This window comes from Ostrinia nubilalis, chromosome 19 (assembly GCF_963855985.1).
Source record: "Ostrinia nubilalis chromosome 19, ilOstNubi1.1, whole genome shotgun sequence".
Classification (NCBI taxonomy): Eukaryota; Metazoa; Arthropoda; class Insecta; order Lepidoptera; family Crambidae; genus Ostrinia; species Ostrinia nubilalis.
Window position 1 is genome coordinate 14,437,696 of NC_087106.1, and position 22,052 is coordinate 14,459,747.

General features: G+C 40.6%; 1 protein-coding gene across 1 annotated transcript in view; it reads right to left on the bottom strand.

Annotated features, from left to right (window-relative positions):
* Window positions 1–2,774: 2,774 nt before the first annotated feature.
* The window catches only part of LOC135080990 (kinesin-like protein Klp68D), a gene marked incomplete at its 3' end in the record, with an annotated part of 36,612 nt that continues 17,334 nt past the window's right edge, over window positions 2,775–22,052 (bottom strand). The window contains exons 5-12 of the mRNA XM_063975715.1: window positions 19,956–20,116; window positions 19,612–19,644; window positions 7,868–8,032; window positions 7,203–7,339; window positions 6,630–6,797; window positions 5,498–5,819; window positions 4,330–5,022; window positions 2,775–2,898 (exon numbers count right to left, since the gene is read on the bottom strand). Of these exons, the coding sequence (XP_063831785.1) occupies window positions 2,775–2,898; window positions 4,330–5,022; window positions 5,498–5,819; window positions 6,630–6,797; window positions 7,203–7,339; window positions 7,868–8,032; window positions 19,612–19,644; window positions 19,956–20,116 (1,803 nt within the window). The remainder of the gene's footprint in view (window positions 2,899–4,329; window positions 5,023–5,497; window positions 5,820–6,629; window positions 6,798–7,202; window positions 7,340–7,867; window positions 8,033–19,611; window positions 19,645–19,955; window positions 20,117–22,052) is intronic.

A 22,052-nucleotide genomic window follows, 5' to 3' on the forward strand; every position in this document is an offset into this window, starting at 1 on the left:
GTTTACAAGAACCATTGACTAGAAACCGTGTCTAGAAATAATATAACGCATTCACTAATGAAATTTACAAATAAAGGAACATGATCACTTTAATATCAATACAATACGTGGGACAAGCTACATGGAATGACCGGTGCCATCTTTGGTAACACATTTGAACATTCAGTGCGCGAGCGACGCGTCGATGTAGCAGCAGCTCATAAATATTTCAAATACATCGCGTACAAATCAATTTCAATACATAATTATAACAAACTACCTAATATCACTCGCTTCAACACGAACTGGACTATCGAAGCGCAAAATAAAATTTAAAAAATATAACAACGGTAAAATAAAATCGTATATAAAACAAACGACAACCTAAATTGACTAAACAAACCAAAATTCAGATACAAAAAAATAGTTTGGCATGTTCAGGGATTTCATTTCTGCCTCGCATTTACAAAATCTATGCGGGATTTAGAAATTCATTTTTTTCCAAATAGATACCAATACAATAATAATCATCTGGATATTTTGCCTACAATTTATTTGAATCATACAAAAAATGACATTTCGGCGATTTCTAGTTAATTAAATTTACGGTTGACTAAACTAGAGGCAATTCTGGGACATACAAACCTATCACAAGTATAAATAACAGTTAAATTAAATTGATAACTGTAAAAGTGTGTAATATGCATAGTATGGTATCTATCGGGGAAAACTTGCGCTTTTACTTGAGCGAGTGCATATACTCGTTCACACACAAAGCGCAACTGCCCTGTAAATACTGGAAATTAATAAACTGAGATCATAATAATTACTCATTCACATTTACCGTCTTCACTGAAATTTGTGACATTTTATTCTATCTATGTCACAGATTAAACAAGTACACATGCTTAATTTTCGCAAAAAGCTAAATTTAATATCAGGATACAATTTGTTAGTACATCTGTTCGAACACAGATTCATCAGCTCGTACAATAATATAAATAGCGATCAAATATACAGCATCAGCCGTCGTATATAAAATTTTAATTAATCGTATCCCTTTTCCACATAGGACAAGCATTAAAATTACGCGTGTATTTATTTACTCTGTGGCATATTTACCCTCCCCGTACTCGAATATTTATTTACAAATAATGGTCGCGCGGCCCGCGCCGTCTAGCGCGCACACAACGGACGCTGTTAACGCATACATTACGAGAAGCGACAGCTCAATGGACGCCATTGATGGTTCGATCTATACAATACATTTTTAAATTATATTACATTTTACTTTTATGCCAATCATTATGTACGCTATTGTCACTGTATTAATGCGAGCTTCAAGTATATTTTTTGGATTATTATTTCTCTATTATACCTTATTTTAATCGTACTTTGGCCTATCAGGACGAGGGATTTGGACCGTCCACCTTAGTTGCTATTTAGATAACTACACGTTTACAAATGGATCGAATTATCACTAAAAATTCGGTCGATCGCTTCGTACGTATGCGTTAGGTCAGAGCGGGAGCGAGACTTGCGAGTCGAACGACCTGAAAACAACTGAAGGAACTCGTCAGTTCAACGACGTCTGCCAGTCAACGAGACGATGATTTCTGACGAACGAGGCACTAATTATGTGCATACGTGTGCCTTACTGTGATGCACAGAGGTAGCGAGGGGCCTCTTCAAAGCGAAAAACAAGGGCCGAGCTCGAGAGCTAACAGCAGTCTTTCAGCGGTAAAGATCGCCTCGTATTCGTGTGACGTTACTTTCGAAGCAAGAGTAACAGCTGAGGCGTCGTATCGTTCGCCTTAAGTCGTCCACGGGCACCCTGTCTCGGTGAAATCGTTTTTATTTCAGCGGCAGGTGCGGGGCAGGGGGCCGGGCAGGGGGCCGGGCGGGGGGCCGGGCGGGGGCCAGGCGGGGGGCCGGGCGGGGGCCAGGCGGGGGCCGGCGGGCCGGGTGGGGGGCCAGACCGGGGGGCCGGGTGGGGGCCGGGGGGCCGGGGGGGGCCTACCGCACGCCGGCGGTGCCGAGGCGGTGGTGCGCGGTGGGGGGCCGCGCGCGGGCGGTGTGCTTGCGCGGCGCCTCGATGTCCGGCTCCTTCTTCACCGGCGTCTCCGCCGCCTGCTGGAACAAAAACAAAGGCAAATACAACCAACCGCCGCGTCGGGAGGAGTTTTTCACTGTCCGTCTACTTTTTTTTGTCACTTATCAACTTCAGAAAAGGCTAGCTTCCTAAAAAAAAACTTTCTAGTCCGTCAAATTTAATATAAAAAAATATTGGACACGTACCTATATTTTTAATTGTCAATCAAACAAATACAAAGTTATACTGCGTTGAAGTTCCGCGCGACGTCACAAAGTGCACTTTTACGCACTCACTGACGTCACGGGCCTTTTCTTTAGAACTTTAGCACGCTTTATCTCATTACATTTTAATTAGTTTTTAAAAGTGAAAAATACGTGTAGAGTAGTTTTTGATAAGCTAACTGACGGACTAATTAAAACTCTTGCTTTTTTATCCAGGAAACATCCCTATAGTCTATGGAGTTTAATCCTTCAAGGCCCGCGAATCTAGACACAATAGATATCAATTGTTATGACATTAATGAATGCCGTCTGGGACTCAAGCGGTTAATCTAACAATACTACAGCCGCTCGGAGCGGGGTCGATGATTGGTCCTTACTCGTGCCTTGAGCGCCTTGGGGTTGCAGGACTTGGCGCGCAGGTCTGGCTCGGGCGCGGGCGGCGCGGGCCGGTAGTGGCGCGTGGTGGGCGGCAGCGGCAGCGGCGCCAGCTCCAACAGGTTGTGCGGCCGCCGCCGCGCCGCCGCGCCCGGGCCCAGCGCCGCCGAGCACAGCGGCCGCCGCCCGCCTGATGCTGTGGGACGCACCGTCAGCACCTCCGCGCCGCTGGAAACGGGAGAAGACATGTTAATATACAGTGTGAGTCACGTTAAAGTGTACATATGAAAATAGATGAAACTAGACCTATTTTTATCGACAAAAAAGAGGTCAAAAAATTTTTGAGATTTTTTTTTAATTTTTTATAGAATTTTTTTTCTTCCAATTACTTATTGTAAAGAAAACGTAATAACTTTTAAACTAAGCGGTATATCCTGATAAAGTAAAAACAGTAATAATGCTAAATAACAGGCAATAGTAAAAAAATACATAAAATACACAAAAAATGCCAAAAAATAATAAAAAATGATACTTTTTGAAAAAAATCTGCTTAAAAATTCGTGTTTTTTTGGTTATTTGATAAATTTCTCCAAAAAATGCCCCTGTAACAGGTGGTTTTTATTGTTTTGTATTATTCTCTATCGCATTACCTTTGTAAAACCAAAAATTGCATGTCTCTATCCCTATCACAACATTTGCTATGATAGTTTGAACAAAGGCCTATCACAACATTATTCTCCTCTACAGGTAGGGACAATTTTAATTTTAACTAAAATGCTTATTTTACTTCGAAATCTTTTGTTTTTACTTGAAATCTAACTTGTCTTTATCAAAATTACAAATCTAGAGCCATTTTCAGTTTCGTTGTTAACGAAGCGTTGAATGGCGCGCCCGGAGAGGCTTAGTTCAAACGATCATAGCAAATGTTGTGATAGGGATAGAGACATGCGATTTTTGGTTTTACAAAGGTAATACGATAGAGAATGATACAAAACAATAAAAACCACCTGTTATAGGGGCATTTTTTGGAGAAATTTATCAAATAACCAAAAAAACACGAATTTTTAAGCAGATTTTTTTCAAAAAGTATCATTTTTTATTATTTTTTGGCATTTTTTGTGTATTTTATGTATTTTTTTACTATTGCCTGTTATTTATCATTATTACTGTTTTTATTTTATCAGGATATACCGCTTAGTTTAAAAGTTATTACGTTTTCTTTACAATAAGTAATTGGTAGAAAAAAAATTCTATAAAAAATTAAAAAAAAATCTCAAATTTTTTTTAACCTCTTTTTTGTCGATAAAAATAGGTCTAGTTTCATCTATTTTCATATGTACACTTTAACGTGACTCACACTGTATAGCCAAGACTGGCCTCAAGTGCCCACGGGCAATATTGCACTGATAAAACAATAAAGAGACGAAAGTGAGATATGAAAGCCACGCCCATTTGTTAATAATAATGACTAAAGCCTGGTCCGTGAGCACGTAGAATTTTGTCCAATGACCCCAAGTTACCCTTCCTTACTGCTCGCACGGCTCGGGCCGGGTACTGAGCTTGGGCCGGGTACTGAGCTCGGGCCGGGTACTGTGCGCGGGCAGGGTACTGTGCGGGGGCCGGGTACTGTGCGCGGGCCGGGTGCTGTGCGCCGGGTACCTGTGCTCGGGCAGCTCCCAGGCGTCGGCGTCGTCGCTGTAGCGCAGGCGCAGCACGGTGGCGCGGCCGGCCTCGGGCACGAAGGAGTCGGCCACGAGCAGGCGGCGGCGCGGGGAGGGTGCTGTGCGCGGGCCGGGTGCTGTGCGCCGGGTACCTGTGCTCGGGCAGCTCCCAGGCGTCGGCGTCGTCGCTGTAGCGCAGGCGCAGCACGGTGGCGCGGCCGGCCTCGGGCACGAAGGAGTCGGCCACGAGCAGGCGGCGGCGCGGGGAGGGTGCTGTGCGCGGGCCGGGTGCTGTGCGCCGGGTACCTGTGCTCGGGCAGCTCCCAGGCGTCGGCGTCGTCGCTGTAGCGCAGGCGCAGCACGGTGGCGCGGCCGGCCTCGGGCACGAAGGAGTCGGCCACGAGCAGGCGGCGGCGCGGGGAGGGTGCTGTGCGCGGGCCGGGTGCTGTGCGCCGGGTACCTGTGCTCGGGCAGCTCCCAGGCGTCGGCGTCGTCGCTGTAGCGCAGGCGCAGCACGGTGGCGCGGCCGGCCTCGGGCACGAAGGAGTCGGCCACGAGCAGGCGGCGGCGCAGCTCGGCGATGAGCGCGGCCTGCAGCGCCTCGTGCTCGCGCCGCTCGGCGTCGTGCGCCTCGCGCTGCTCCGCCGTCTCCTCGCGGACGCACGTGTACTTCGCCAGGCACTTTTTTAACCTGGAATCGAGCAGCGACCGATATGCATATTATCCAGAAGGTAATTCCGAATCCTATAGAACGTTATTGCGGCACAAGAAGTCAAATACAAGTACGATTTCATTTAATAGCAGCGCGGTTAGGTAACGTCGGCTGCGCGCTGTCACATTGCCTGGTCGTAGCAGATAAGTGCATTTACACTGCATTTCACTGCAGTCACAAAATCACGCTACAGTCGCGTTGAAATTACACTGCAGTTGCGTACAAAAGTGCAGATTATCAAAACATAGCTTTTGCCCGCGGCTTCACCCGCGTGAAATTTAGTTTGTCACAGATCACCATAAATTGTAGCCTATGTTGATCTGGATTATAAACAATAATACTGTAAAGTTTTAACAAAATCCGTTCAGTAGTTTTTGAGTGAAAGAGTAACAAACATCCAGACTACCACACAAACTTTCGCATTTATAATATTAGTAGGAAGTAAACTACTCACCTCTGCGTTTTATGGTCGACCTCCTGCTGTAAGGTGGCGAATGTGTTGGTGACTATCGTCGTCGTTTCTTCCTCGAGGTCTATCTTCTGCTGCATCTCCACCTCCCGCTTCTTCCGCTCCGCGATCTCCATGTTCCGCTGCTCGAGAATGATCTGGCTCTCGTTCAGGTTGTTGATGAGGTCCTTGCCCCCGCCCCCTGTGACTAGTCGGTCTTCCAACGACCGGATTTGTTGTTCCAACTCCTCCGTCTTGTTTTTCTCTTGCTCTATCGTCGATTCCGCTAACAAGTGTTCATTTTCGATGCTAACCGTTTCTTCTTCGGCTGAAAATAAATATTCAAATTATGTGTATGTACCTAGAATATTAGATCGCATGAAGCCAGGAATCTGTAGATAGGGCAATATAAAGGGTGTCCCAAAATTAACGAAAGTTTTGAATTAATTAGAAAACACAGTTTAGCCTTTTAACTGTATTATTTTTATTGAATCATAAAGTACATATAATAGGGTTATTTATGGAATAACACATCGGGCAAATGGCACGCACGCAGAACGCACTCGTTTGTCGAAATTTCCCATGACCATTCTGCATAAATGTGGCTGAATTTCGTTGACGCAACGTTGAATCTCTTCCTATTAATGCACGTGTGGGGTTGTAGGCTTATTGACAATGACCTGTGATTTTAAATAACCCCATAAAAAGAAAACTAATGGTGTTAAATCACACCATCTTGTCCACGACGCCGGCTTGAGATTCCTGGATTTTCACCGATACTCACGAACTGCTTCGATATTGTAATTTTAACGACTTGTTTTTGAAAGAACAGTGTGTTTGGCGTCTCCTACAGATCCTATCTCCCGGAATTTCTCAATTAATCTCTTCACAATTATTCACGAAGTTAAAACACTATTTCGACCATATTTTGTATGAAATTTTCGAATTGCGGACGAAGACAGGTTGTTCTATCGTGTAACGCTACATTCTAAGTAACCCTAAACTATCAGCTGTCGATTTGTTTTATTTTTAGGGTTGTCAACACTTTGTTGCATAAATGGTAGCAAATTCAAAAGTTTCGTTAATGTTGGGACACCCTTTAGAAGCTTATTTTCAGCTAACCGACTGCTATACTCACATTGTTCGCTGAGCGGCGCCTGCTGCTTGGGGCGGGGCGCGCGGCGGCGCCTGAGCTCGGCGGCCTTGCGCTGCTCGATGAGCATGCGCAGGCGCTCGATCTCCGCCTGGTACTCGCGCAGCTTCGCGTCCTTCGGGTCTTCGTTTCGAACTGGCTTGTTCTTTATCGCTGTGGATATAACAACCAATTTAGTCTGCTTTTTGCTGAAAATTGTTCTTGGGATCATTGTATTCCATACCTAGTAAGTACAACATGAACACTTGTTCCTTTAAGGCAGTGTTTTTCAACCTGTGGGTTGTGACACCCTGGAGTGTCGCGAAGCCTCTATAGGGGGGTCGCGAGAGGTCGAAAAAACTACCTCAGTAAAAAAAACATTAAAGTTTAAAAACATATTTATCCGAAATCTGCATATAAATGTTGTATAGATTGAAGTATTCGGTCCCTACAAACATCTTTGTGACATTATAAAATGCATGAAAAAAAAGCGAACGATCGGGGGGTCGCCAAATATTTTGTCATTCTAGGGGGTCGTGTCATGAAAAAGGTTGAAAAACACTGCTATAAGGGACTGACCTTTCGCCCTGTGCGCGTACCGCAGCGTGGTGATGGTCTCGTCGTAGTTGTAGGAGGCGGGCCCGATGTTGGCGATCATGATCGTCTTGCTGTTGCCGCCCAGTGAGTCTTGGAGGATACGCGTTAATTTTGAGTCCCTAGAAAATTACAATGAGAAAATAGAGGTTTTTCCAATGAGAGTTCCTTAATTACGCTCACCAGTTGGGCCGCTGTGGAAAGTAAGGTCCTGTCACTTGTTAGTGGTTAAGACTGACTGGTGAGCGCTGAAGCGGTAGGAGGTCTATCGCATTTACAATCACTAGGTTGGCGTCACTGTCGAGTAAGGTAAGGTAAGGTAATGTTCTTATGAGAATAAAGTCTTTAAACCTATAAGGTCCCGTCGCACTTGTCAGTGGCACCAATTAGTAAACGCAATTAAGGAAACCCGGGTTTCCTTAATTCCTTAGTTGCGAGGAAATTGTTGAGGCCTCAACAGTGTGCTTAGTGCGAGTTTTCATTGAACGTCGTCACTAGCGAGTGCGTCAAAAAATCTATGAAGATTTTAGTTCTTGAAAGCATCTGCTAGGAACGCTGTACAATCCGACATACATTTAATGTCATTTTTTTACGATCAAAATGGTAATGACAAGAGTGCTGGTATTGGTGTGTTGGGATGGTCTGGTCACCTGTAAGGCACGTGCGGGCTGTTCTCGGCGAGCGCGGAGATGACGTTCCCGAGCGAGGACAGCGCCTGGTTGATGCGCGAGGCCTCCCGCAGGCGCTCGGCCGACGCGCCCGTCTTGCGCTGCCGCTCGCTGCCCGCCAGGTCCACCAGGTTCAGCTTGCCCACGCTGGACAAACAAAACACATCGATTATTAATATAAAAACTTGGCATAAGAAGAAACTGTAGACCATCAAGGACATAGCCTAACTCAGGCAAAATATAGCGTCACATTTCATTTCGGTCAAAGTCGTAGGCGACGTTCTCGAAAGAAATGAAAGGACACCATGATTGCACACTATTCAGAAACGGACCAACAGGAATAATAGGAATATTCTGCTAAAATCACTACATCACCTACTGCCAGATCGATCCTCCAGCAAAACTCTTCCCTCATCACTATCTACTTTGTAAGTAATAATGTCTAAAATGTTCATTCGATTAATTAAGGTAACAAAAAAAAATAAGAAATAGCAATTTGCTGTAGAAAAAGACCAAAAAACTATCAGATAAAAGAGTGTAGGTAATTCCGTCAGAAACAGTGTCCTTGACTTTATAGAACTCATAACGATCTAAATTAAGTGAATGTTTATACACCAAAAAACAATAGCAAAAATTGATTTAAATAATCTACTTAGGTTAGTAGAGCAATTGGTGCGGTAATCTACAATTTAAAATTGTTACTTGTTCAGACTTTATTCAAATTAGATTTTTTACAATGCTAGCTGGGTTAAACTCATGAACATTAAATATTATTTGCGCTTTATGGGTCTTGATTTGTAGGACTCTTCTACGTATTTTTTCGCTCTATGCATAATTATTCAGATTTTTTGCTCTTGGCATTAAAATGAAGATTGCTAACTGCGGTTTATGAACGACAGTGAGATAATCCTGTGATTTAAAAATTGTTAAATGACCCGTCTTGAATTTAAGTTATAAAACAAAAATAAAGGTGTATTTAAGAACATATTTCAATATCAGCTCATTTAATCTCCACTGCAGGAGCATGATGACTCTCTAAGTAGGGATACAACATTTTACTCAATATTCTAATCTGTAATTTCCGGAGCCCTTGACAACAGTATTCATGAAGACGAGGATTACACACATACAAAGCAATTGCATCGCGGAGCCCTGCCCAAGCCCTGCGTCCGGTGCTCTCGTTGTCCGCGCGCTTCTATTGAGCACTTCCTCTGAACACTGCAACCTCATTCACATATTATGGTGTTGGGACTTACAGCAATAAATTGGCCATTGAACTCACCTCCTCCTTCCTTACTACCTATTTAACTAAACGATAGTCACTTGTCAATGGCGACCATCAATAATGGACGCTCTTCAGTTGGTCGTGATTAATGATACTGATCTAAAGGAATTAGAGCATTCAATTTATTCGTAAAAAACTCGATATAGTTCAGTCCAAAATTATGGTTGGCGACTGCTGGAAGGCCCTTAAGCTACCTATTCTTGGCAAACGTTATCAATTATTTTTATCTGTACCTTAACCGAACCTTTTCGAAGGCCTTGGCCCGGGCTGCGGGTGGCGGAGACAGCCAAGGTCGCAGGTTCAGCTCTCGGTAGTAACCTACATTCGTTTCAGACGCTGCGGTTCATTTAGAGATGATTTATTTTTAATTTATTGCTTTCCTAATACATATTTTAAGAAATCCATGGTAAAAATAATAGTAACACACTTTTATATGGATATCGTCAATATAGAACAGAACGCAATGCAGTGGATCAGCGATGAGTCTACTTACTATTAGTAAGTGGTGCATTTTCTCGGAACGAGTCGTTAGTTCGTCACAGGACGTCGCGCTCATATTAATGACTAGCTTTCCGCCCGCGGCTTCGCCCGCGTGGAATTTTGTCTGTCACAGAAAAACTTTATCGCGCGCGTCCCTGTTTCAAAAACCGGGATAAAAACTATCCTATGTTCTTTCCCGGGACTCAAACTATATCTATGCCAAATTTCATCAAAATCGGTTGCGAGGTTTAAGCGGGAAAACGTAACAGACAGACAGACAGACAGACAGACAGACAGAGTTACTTTCGCATTTATAATATTAGTTGGGATTCATTAACACGACATTGATTCAAGTGGCGCCTGATGCTTAGCATGCAATGCCATTATTAACTCTACATGTTTGTTAAACGCATCTTTACGTGCTTAACAAGGCTAATTAATATAATCAACTGTCTGTTTGTCGGACAAATGAATGCTATTTAATTCAGTTTCTTGCCATAAATAAAGATGAAACATTTGTGTTTTCCGTATACTGAAAATTTATTAATCTACTTAAGGTTGAGGCGAGTATGACTTTTAAAACTAATGTTTACTTAGTGAGTGTTTAAGTTAATTCAGCTTCGCATTGTGAACCACAAAAAATGACTCTACATTTTGTATTTAAATAAGTAAAACATCACTTTTGGCTACGATATCATGAATATCAATCACACAAATGTGTCATTTAAGTTATAAGCAATTTATCGGCCTACAAGGCAGCTGCGGTTGCAGATTCAAATCCTGATGGTGGCTAATATCGGTGTGATGAGCTATGTTCTACGATGTCAATACGTTTATGTAGTTAAGTATGTTTAGGTTCGTTATTTTCAGCTCTAGTTTAGGATTTCGTATGATATTTCTTCTTATTTATTTATTTATGTTATGAATTAGTATTAATAAATACACGTCCAGTTTATCCAAACAAAGTTGAACAAAATCAACATAATTTCAACCATCATCGATCACCGAGTCATCCCGCGCGCCTGCACTCGTAGCGACAACACAAATATTTACTCGACGCCAAAATAAACTACCGCAACGCCTTAAACGGGCGCGAACGTAACGAATTAGCGTATAAATAATAAAAATATTAACGAAGCGAGTTGCGCGCGCGCTGCAGCGAGGGTTCCGTAGCTAAATTAAAAGTTAACTTTCGCTTTCCTAAACAAATAACCACAGTATATTATATCAAACAACTAAGATAAAAAATAAGAGGAACTTTAATGTAGGTACGCGTTTATTTTTTAATCGCCTAATTTATATTGACTCTACAATCCCACTAATTTTCATATTGATGATTAATAATGATGTGAATTTTGTGCAATGATAGTGCCCAAGGAAAAACATAGTAGGTATAGTTTTTAACTTTTTGTCCTTGTTTTTGGAAGGGGGGACACGTGCGCGCGCATTAAACATTTTCTGTGACCGACCGAAATTCAAAGAGACTAAAAGAAGGTTCATTTATTTTGCGATAGAACCAATTAATATCGGGAAGTATCACCTTTGTCATTGGTTATCACTAGTTTAGGCAATACCGCGCACCCACACACGCTCATGTAGGAAGACAACCATTGACCCTCACACAGTGCGAATGTGCCCACGCGCATAGTACGTAGTATTACGGAATACTCCTTACAAATGCGCGATTAGCAACCAATTGTACAAGGTATTAGAGGTTCATTCATGCGCTGCCTTATTTGGAAGTGAGTATAGTTAGGAATCACTAAGAGGATGATGTTTGTTGAAAGTATGCAAAGACCTTACATTGATGCTATCTGATCGTAAGATAAATGAGAAAAACAAATGTGTGATAAACAAAGCAGCAAAGAAATAAAATAAAAGTTGGAAAACACAGGCTGACTTCATAAGCGGAACCGGAACTTTACCAAAGAATAGAATAGGATTTATTTGCATTAAAAGTGGTGAATAATAAAAGATAAAAATAAATAAAAGATAAAATAACTTTCACAAAGTTATTTCCAGGGAGGGCAAGTTTTCAGTGGTTGGGGCTGCTCAGTGCTTGCTCACAATATTTTTTACAGTCGATTTATATTCATCTTTGTCTGGAATCTCAATGGAATGATAAAAAGTTACCATAAATCAAAATGTCATTAATCAAACTTGTTCATCCATACACGGAGATCAAGTTTACTTATTTCTTTGTCAACATACAGTACAGGATCATGATCATAATACGATGAGAACTTTATGAACGAAGCCCCAGCTTGGCCAGTCCGATATATGTAGAGCACAGATTTTTTCTCAATAGCAAGTTGTAGCATAATTATAGCAACTTGCTATACTAACTGCATACCATAAAACTCTACTCTTCGAATCACACGACAGAAGTTGCGAGTTCACAGATCATAAAAAATAAGTAACCATAAAATCCTAAGTGGGACAAATCCACCCCGAATTTGATGATCAACAAAGATGAATGAGTAAATTAAAAGCGAGAGTGAATCAGTATGCAAACAGCAGATAACTGCGGTTCCTCATCTGATAAGAGCGCGTAACGCGGGGCAACGGCCCAGGCTAGGCCTAGCCATAGCCATGGTTACCAGGCGACAACACCAGGGCAATTGGAAATGGCCTATGAATCACAAATCGAACACATAAATCCACAATCGGCGTTTGGCGTGTTGTCTTCGGAATTACATTATTTACGCGCCGCGTATAGGTACATAATTAGACATCGACTCTAACTGACGTATTTTATTAATAAGTTCTATTTATGACTATAGGAATAAGATACGCATAAAGCTATATCGTAAGTAAATATGTTACTGTGTAGAGTCTCATGTAGTCTGACTGTATTACAAAGTTTGGTTTCAGTACTTTGATAGAGTAATTAATTTATTAAGGTTTCATAGTCTAGATGTCACAAACTCTATCGAAACAAATGCATTTAAAAAATCATCACTAAGTGAAATAGGTACATATTTTCGCTACGAGTAAAATAATACAAATCAGAACTGATGGATGGGGTTAGACTGAATATGTCTCAAATATTGTTTACAAAGATTTGGTCGATATTTCAGCGTTTCGAAAACACAAACTGCAACGGACAGGTCGCTTACAGAGCTGAATGAAACGTCTTATTGCGAGGGATCACGAAACTTTGTTGTGATGGCGTGCGGGGTAGAGCCTCCACTGTCTTGTGTAAAACGAACGCCACCGATTACCAAGTGATGATTACACAATACAACTATACTTAAAGCGACAGTATAATAATGGTGATAATGGTTAACCATTAAAGAAAATTACTAGGGAAAAACATTTGTAAATTATCTGTTATTCTTCGAACGATAGAAGTTTTGATAGAGATCTTGCGATGACTGACTGATATGCTTTGGTGTAACCTCGTGCAACGTCGCCGATTGATCCCGGCTTGCAATTGGGTCAGCAGCCCTTCGAGTTGCGGGTTGAAGCCTCATAATTTCATTCTCGTAGCAACATCATTCATTTTCCATTTTCCTGTACATACGATGTCTGTGTTTCGATAGGCGTTTATTAATTAGGTCACCATTCCGCAGGTAACAGGTTCACATAAAAATAGAAACAAATAATAATATAGACTAACTTCTTTCAGTTTTGGTAGGGATTACTGTGAAAGAAAAATAATCTTATACATAAGTGAAAACGCGGTGAGTAATGATTGTTTCAAAATTTTATTGCATCAGATTTCAACAAAATACTCGTATGTATCACGCACGCTAAATACATACCTCTGTACCTGCAGTAAAAAATATAAGAGTTCAATCTAGAATTCTTACGAACAGAGCATCGCGATTGTTTATATTTGTTGCAAAACAGATAAAACTGAATCGTGATAGCAGGAGTCGGCAAAAAGTGTTCCAAATGTGCACCACTCAGAACAATCGAGTAAATCGTGACGTTTGTAATGCGAGCGAAGGTAATGGCCACTGCTTCGTAATATCGATAAAGAGACCTATAACAATGCGCATTAGTGGTTTATAGCGCTGTTCGTGGAGCAATTTGAATGAATTTCGGCGCACGCGCTGAAAACAGGCGGTTGTGTTTATGCCTTCTTCTTAGTAGGGCTGTCATGTACAATATAAAGAATTCCGCTTGATACAATATTACGTTATTTAAATTAGAACAGCTGATATGCTTAAGTAGGTTCACAGACGGTCAAAGTTTCAGCATGCAATGGAAAGTTAACTGAAACCGCCCCGTCTAATAAAAGGAGTACTTTCGTCGTACCTTCGACTCGGGCTCTTCACTTAGAATTTTCTTTTAAAAATCGTAAATTATTTTAAAGCAAATAAGACATTCAAGACCTATTAATTTTTAAGACGAAGAACTTAGTAACAGTAACACGTAATGATTGTTTGAATTTAATTATTATTCAGATCCATTAAAGCAGGATTTGAACATTTTGAGGTTTGCGAAATCCGAGAAAATGTATCACTAAAATACACATACATTTATCACTTATTAGACCCTTTAGACAGTTTTAAACTGATAGCCCTGACGCTGGAAAACCGCACAGCCTTCACGCTACGCCGCCCTTCCTTATTACGTTTTTTTTGTTACGATACAACACTGACCACCGCTGAAAACGAATAAACCATATTCCTATGTATTTCAGCTATTCGATTCTTGGATTCTACGGCAATAGCTATAAGGGCGGTTATGTTTCAGCTAATTCGTCGGCGACTGACATTTGGAAAGAATGTCGGCGACCTTGTAAATCGATGGCTGACATTGAATCACTTAGACCGGCCTTCATAACTTTCTTTATTCGAGTACAGTGGAAATTGCAAAGGCTGATTATTATAATTCAATTACCTATGTCCTATAAAAATAGTAATCTGATACAAGTATAGGTTTTAGCATTTAGTACACATACTGCATTGTTTGAAGAATATCTGCCTCCAGACGAACGAAGATATCGATGTAGGAATAGTGCAGCGGCACTTACGAGCACGAAGTAACATGAATCATAAACAAAAGATGTTATACGCTTGGTGCAAATTGAGGTTTTAAGCGTCATTATAGAACCTCTTGTATAAATGGACACTAACCTGCCATAACTAATGCAAATAAATAATTCTAACTTTCGTCGGCAACTGATAAAGTACATTTCAAAATAAATTACATAGAGCCAAACTGAGTTCCTTAATAAAAAATAAGTCTTTAAATAGACTTCGGACGCAGGTTGGCCGTAGTAAGGACAATCTGGCCAGGTGGGGATTCTTGGATGGCTTGAGCACGGAGTGCAGGTGCGGTTTTGTTCCCCAATCGATGAAGCACCTGATGTCATGCCCTGAGTGCCCAAGCAACTGCACTCAGGAGGATTTGATGAGTGGTACTGACAACGCCACTCTTGTGGCGGAGTTTTGGGCTGACACTGTGTAGGTTTGTTGTCGACACGAAAAGAAGAAGAATAAAAAATACATTTACTTGTGTATTATGAAATCTAGATATCAAGTAGGATTACTAAACGATGTTAGTAGAACTGTGGCGCGTGCGCATCGCCCCAGCCCTCTTACTGCATGCCATTGGGCAATAAAAACATTACATTCGCTGTTTGCAATTACTATCTGATTCAAACATGAAAACTTTAGCTGAAACTGAAAGTTAACCTTTTTAATATAGCAGCAACGTCGTTTGTTTTATTCATTTACGGAATAGGCCTATTAATTATTCAAATTAATTATTTAATTTCAAACATTTGGCACTTACGTATAGTTGAAAACAGGGCTGTGAAAATTAAAATAAATATTCTTTTGAAGAATAGTTTAGTTTATCACTTCAAGATTATGTTCTATTTTGGGTAGCAAAAAAACTTTACAAAGATATATTTTTAAAATAAGGAAATAGCTATTTCGTTTTTTATCTAAACTTTACCGTTTCAATCTAAATTTTCTAGAAGCTGAATAGCTTTGAATGGCATGTCAGTTTTTGTAGAGCTATGGGAGTCGTGACTTCTGCCAGCTCAGTCTATTTTACAATGACAGCGTACGGAGCGCGATGCTTTTTGCAGCTTCCTTGTTTTGGTAACGGCCTTTTGAGATGCCTTGGAATGTTGTACCTACACGACATTTATATTTTATCATTTTATAATGATAAGTACCTAGAAATTATTTTGATTTCACCCCATAATATAAGCGAGCGTGTTCGGCATTGAAATTAAGAAATTTTTGTCCCGTAACAAATTGAGCCGTTAAATTGTACACTGCTTAAGTAAACATTTTAAACAGAAACGAAGTTTTATAGCATTTAACTGTCAGTTTATTTCACTTTCGATTTCAATAATAAATGAGCAACTGAAATAAAACTCGACCGTATCAAGGTAATGCGTTAAATAAACGTGTAGGAATTTTCAATCAGAATGGTTGTATAATTTGATTCGCTTTAATCTTGCACATAAACAATAATTTTGTTTACATAAAAAACACTTTGGAAACCACCGTTTCCAATGTGTTTTTTTAACCAAAACGAGGAAGCTCTTGGCCTAAGCTGTATCTCACCTGATGGTAAGTGATGATCAGGCCGAAGGTGGAAGCGAGCTTCACCCGGAAGTTTAAATATGTATTTACTGGTAATATAATTATGTTCTCTAGTGTATTATATTGTCAAATGATAAAATGTAGAGAACACACTTTAACATGTAAAGAAGCCTAAGGCTAATACTAATTATTTTGAGGGTTTATATCCCTCAATCAAAGCGTGACGTAAAAGCAGCAACAGAATATTTAAAGATCTCGTTAATCATGTCACTGAACATCATCCATCTGAAAGCGGGAAAAGAATAATGTTGCCATGTGAAATAATGAAGTCAATGTTCACAGAATGTTAATCATATTAACTAATGGTTTCCACCCGATGAATGGTACTGAGACGTGAAATGCAATTAATGCACTAATCGTGTAAAAAAATATGACAGTTATAACGTACCTGGGTATATTGAATATGGTGAGAGTATAAAATACAGCACGAAAATGCGTAAAAATGGTGCCGGGAAAAGAATAGAGGAGATCAGCCAAAACACATTGCATTGGAGGAGAACGAAGGATAAATGTAGGTACCTACTTATAAACAACGCATTACCTCAAAAAGTCGCCTTCATCTGGCTCCCAATCACAGTACCAGGGATCCATATCCGTAGCACTTAATATCAAGAACTTTAATTACGTAGATTCTCCGCTAGGAGTTGGGAATAGCGTTCCGCATATGCGAAGGCTGGCCACGTAATGCGAAGCATCACTCCTAAATTGGGGCACAGTCATTGTGCCACAGTGGGTACAGGCACGGTACCAACTGAGAAGGATAAATAATTAATAAAATTCCCTTCATGTCCACTTCTCGTAAAAGCACACTATGATGTTGTTAAGTGGAAAAAGCCTGCAGCAGTCGCATGTTTCAAAAACATGTCACGATGCTCAAGGAACAGACTAGGGAGTGAGATTCAGTACTATTGGGTGAAAACTTGCCTAGGTCTAAAAGATTACCGATGATGGTGCTTGGGATGTCTTTGTTCTTCATCAACCATTGCGACCTATTAGCAGTTCTACCTGAAACTACTGGGAGCACCTGTACTGCGCTGATGCGCCTACGCAATCCTTCGTTTAGCGCGTTGATTAATCACGTCACTGGTTCAAGGAGCCTTCGTGGAACTGGCCTCAGTCCCGCATTAACAAATAACCATATTTTTGCGTCAATCAAATCATGGAAATGGGCTATAAATCAAAAACACATTACGGTCAAACGAATTGGCTATTGTTTTACCTGTAATCATATTTACGTTGTGTGGAGACGGATGTTTTTGTTTCAATGAATGTTCAGAAATGAGACCAAGTAAAGAATCATTAAAATAAGAGTAAAGAGCGAGTTATAGTTTCATTATGCGAAACTATAAGATAAAACTCTTTAAACTGTATTTTCAGCTGGGTCAGAACTCTATTATACAGACAGAATAACCTCACGCGAAAAACCAATTAGATTCTGAAAAATTATCTTCCAATTTAATATCAAAGGACCCTCTGTTGCCATTTGTCATAGTACTTTCACTATCTACAAAGGCCTATTGTTCCAAACTTGAAATCCAATATCATGTTGGCTGCCGGCCAAGACGTTCATTGAAGTAAGTTTTTCTAAAAGTAATGCCACAAGTCAGGGAGGAACACAGAAGGTCCACCTGCAAAGGAGTCGAGGGTCAAGTTTGCAGCATGAACTTCACACGTTTCGCGTTATGAGGAACGATCAGGGATTAAACTACAATATTGGAGTATAAGAGGCTTAATCTTGGACTTAAAAATTTAAAGAGAAATGCTTTTCTAAGCAACTTATTTCAAGAAGTTGAAGGATTATAGTGGATTCAAAGACCAAGGACCTTGAAAGTCCTACAAGGCGATGCGCTGAATAGACTATGATAAGTTGACTGATAGTATAATTTACTCGTGAATATTCATTGTTATATCAATTTAACAAGGAACGTAAGCTGTCCAAAATATACAATGCAAGAGTTATTTATTGTATCTATCAAGTAAGTAGGGACTATGCATACAATGGTACCGTGCGTGTACCTATGTGTCTTGATGTATAATCCAAGACCGGTGACGTCAAGAATTCAAGATTTTAGTTGGAAGGTAACTTGGGAAGGTAAGTGCACTGTTTCAAAGTTTGTTGTAAGACATTAGTATAATGAAGCCGTTCAACTAAAGTCTGGCGAGTGCGCGGTGGTGAGTAACCCGCGCTAATTCGCCTTTCGGCTGACTTCGGCCAATTAGGAAACTGGTAATCAAATCTGTCTGCAATTTGCTACACCAAAGGTTATTCACAATAATCCCACATCTATTACTTCGCTTAAAGATGGCTGCTATAATATTTATTTACACGTTAAGCTAGTGAAATATTACATGCTTTTTATGCATGATAGCCTAATTAAATAATATATTTTTTACCATAGTACTGAATATCTGATTATGATCTCTTAAATATACCTACTGAAACTGCAATGCAGCACGTAATCAAGTCATTGATAAGGAAATCATAATTGCTTTGTTTTATTTTAATGTGCATTTCCGAGTTTCAGTTGTATATCAAAGTAAAAGTAAAGTAGAAGTATTTTCAGTAAAGATATTTATATTCGAGGAACTAAAATGCTGCGAGTAACATGTACTGTTTGTTCCGAAAAGTTCCAAATCACCTTCTTGGAGACGACTACTGGAAATCCAAGTGGAGTCAAAGATAAATTAGGTTAGATAAATGAAAGCCAGTAACAAGGTGATGAATACGAAAATTGTGTGCAGTTTAGATAACCGCAGACAGAAATATCATTACCCCTTTGGTTTATGTAGCCGGATTGTGTAAATTTGGGCGCCTGCGGTCGATATGCAATAGGTCAGGTACACGATACGCCACAGAAAACCTAATATTCCCGTTCTTTTGTATTTCTTAAACATTTACGGTAATATTCGTCGGTTTTGGCAGCAGGCTTTTATGGTATTATGTAAGTAAGTACACTTATAAACTAGGATGTCTGTCTCTTATACGCCTGTCACGTCGTTTTACATTTGGAGCCGAAGTTCCTATGCTGAAAATTCCGAATTCTTTTAACGGACATTTCTTTTACTGGCTGGCTGGTTGGAGGCTGGTCAAATTGACGATTAAGACTAGGCGCAGACCACCGATTTTTAGTTGGCCGATAGTTGGGCCCGATTTTAATTTTTATGAATATTCGGCCAAATCAAATCGGTGTAATGTGCGCACCTCCATACATGCCCACACTGATCAACTGCCAAAACTATCGGCCGACGAAAAATCGATGGTCTGCGCCTCGGCTAATGGAACGCGTTTACATGTAAAGACGTGTATTTTCTGCTGTTAAAACAGATCATCAACAGATAAATGGCGACCTTCTGAACCTGAAACCATGAAGCATCATACGCACCGAATGCGGTTGGTGGTGCGGTGCGCGGTCTCGACGGTGACGAGGAACACTTTTCTAGGCAACTTATTTCCTGAAGTTGAAGGATTATAGTGGATTCAAAGACCAAGGACCTTGAAAGTCCTACAAGGCGATGCGCTTAATAGACTATGATAAGGTGACTGAAGTATAATTTACTCGTGAATATTCATTGTTATATCAATTTAACAAGGAACGTAAGCTGCCCAAAATATACAATGCAAGAGTTTATTTATTGTATCTATCAAGTAAGTAGGATCTATTAGCCTGAAGAAACCTTGAAGCATCATACGCACCGTATGCGGTTGGTTGTGCGGTGCGCAGTTTCTACGGTGACGAGGAACACGGCGTGCGAGCGCGACGAGTGCTCGTTCATGTCGGTGCGGCCGGCGGCGCGGTGGCGGTTGCCCGCGCGCATCACGCGGACCATCTCCGCCGCCGACGCGCACACCACTGACGTCATCTCGGGGATGTAGAACCCGTTCAGCTCCTGCCGGGGGACGAGGCTAGTTAGAATTACAAACTTCTTTGTAATGTTTTAAATCATCATCATCATCATCATTTCAGCCATAGGACGTCCACTGCCGAACATAGGCCTCCCCTATATAACATGTCAGTGGTAACTCATGTCACAAGAAAGGCAGCCAGCTAAATAATTATTATTTATGTGTTCGTGGACATAAGCTTAATTAGATTTATAATTCTATGGTTATAAGCATTTGCTCTTGAATTTAAGACACACAGCAAGGTATGTCATTTCAGATAGTCACAACTCACTGCTACTTTTGTTGGTTTTTAGTACGTTTCACAGGTCAATCAATGTTAACCCAACAAAGAGAAAATAGCATGACCTGTCATCCGGCGTGCGTCACGAAGTACCAACACAAAGGGCACTGGACAATGTTTACATGTACCTACTCATAATCCGCAACTTTGTAGATCTAATTTGAACAATGACTTAGTGCACGTCCATATTATAATAAAATTTTAAATGGTTCTTTGGTTACTTTGTTACGAGATTACAATGTCCTATGCTGGAGTAACGGAACGAGAGAACTCTATTTACGGTAGGAGGAACCTCTCTGCGGGATTAAAGAAGTCAGCGTAACAATGTTACAGACTTCAGGTGCTTCAGGGCAATTACCATTGCCTAAGTTTACACGCCTAAATGGCTAATTCAGTACGCCACTCACCACCACACACCACATCATGAAACACTGGCCCATATAAATGTACAAGAGATGACGCATGCCATATAAAATCCAGGATCGACCTTTTACCAGAATGACTAATGTGCCTTTGCACGAGTCCAGTAGTTGACCGATGTTAAAAATGATTTCCCTACTGAGGAATTAGATCAATGGCATCGATCGCACGTTATTATTGCATCTACAGACCTTGAACTTATACCATATAATAACATTAAGCTTGAAAGTTATGAAGAGCTTTTATCAGTCCCAGCGTTTTTCAGTGAACAATTTTGCCGATTAATGAAATAGACTTTCGTCCACGTGCTGTCATCAATAATAAATGTTATTATCATCATTAATTAGTACGCCCATCGAGCCTACCCCTTACTGTCGTGACGAAAAGCTCGAAACATACCCGCAATAATCGGTGAAACGGGTCCTGCGTGTCGTCATCGAAAGTGGAACTTCTGCTAATTAGCACCGTGTTGTTGCACAATTAATGCCCGTGGCACGCTTCGATCACGACACGTGTCAAAAGCTCGTGCTAGGGTGCCAGGGTCGGCTCTCAGCTGGCTAAAACAATGCTATACGAATTGATTTGCGAACAGCACGTGGGTGCTGGGGTCACACACAATTTAATTATTTGATGATTGTCACGTGGTTCCTGTCAATACAAACTTAGCATAACATCATCATCTCCTCCTAGGGAAAGACATCATCTCCTAGGGAAAGACAGGTTCTTAGAAATCAATGAAACCTATGCTTAATTAAATGTTTATTTAATTTTATAGATTACACTTTAGAGTTAAGTTATTTTCAAAGTAAGTTATTTTACAACCCTAGCAAAAGCTGACCAGTCCGCGTGATACTATCGCGTGGAGCGCCTGAAAGCTCATGCAGAGGTCACGACCGCACAGAAGTGTGATATCGACCTATTGTTTACAAGGCTTAATGATTACTCATAATTCCATAAAAACATAACATTAAATACAGTTTTTTAATGTTCAATCGCAGCAATTATCGAGACATTGAAGTTTTCAATTGGACAGTTTTAAGTGTATGATTAATGGATACTTACTTAGATTTTATCTTTCAACTCGTGCCTAACAGGTTTTACACGTGAGTTGTTGACATTTGCGAACATTGTTTTTGGGATAATTACCATGCCTTTTGTCAACAAGTGCCTTGATTTTATGTTGTCGTAATTACCGTAATAAGTCATATTATTAACATTAC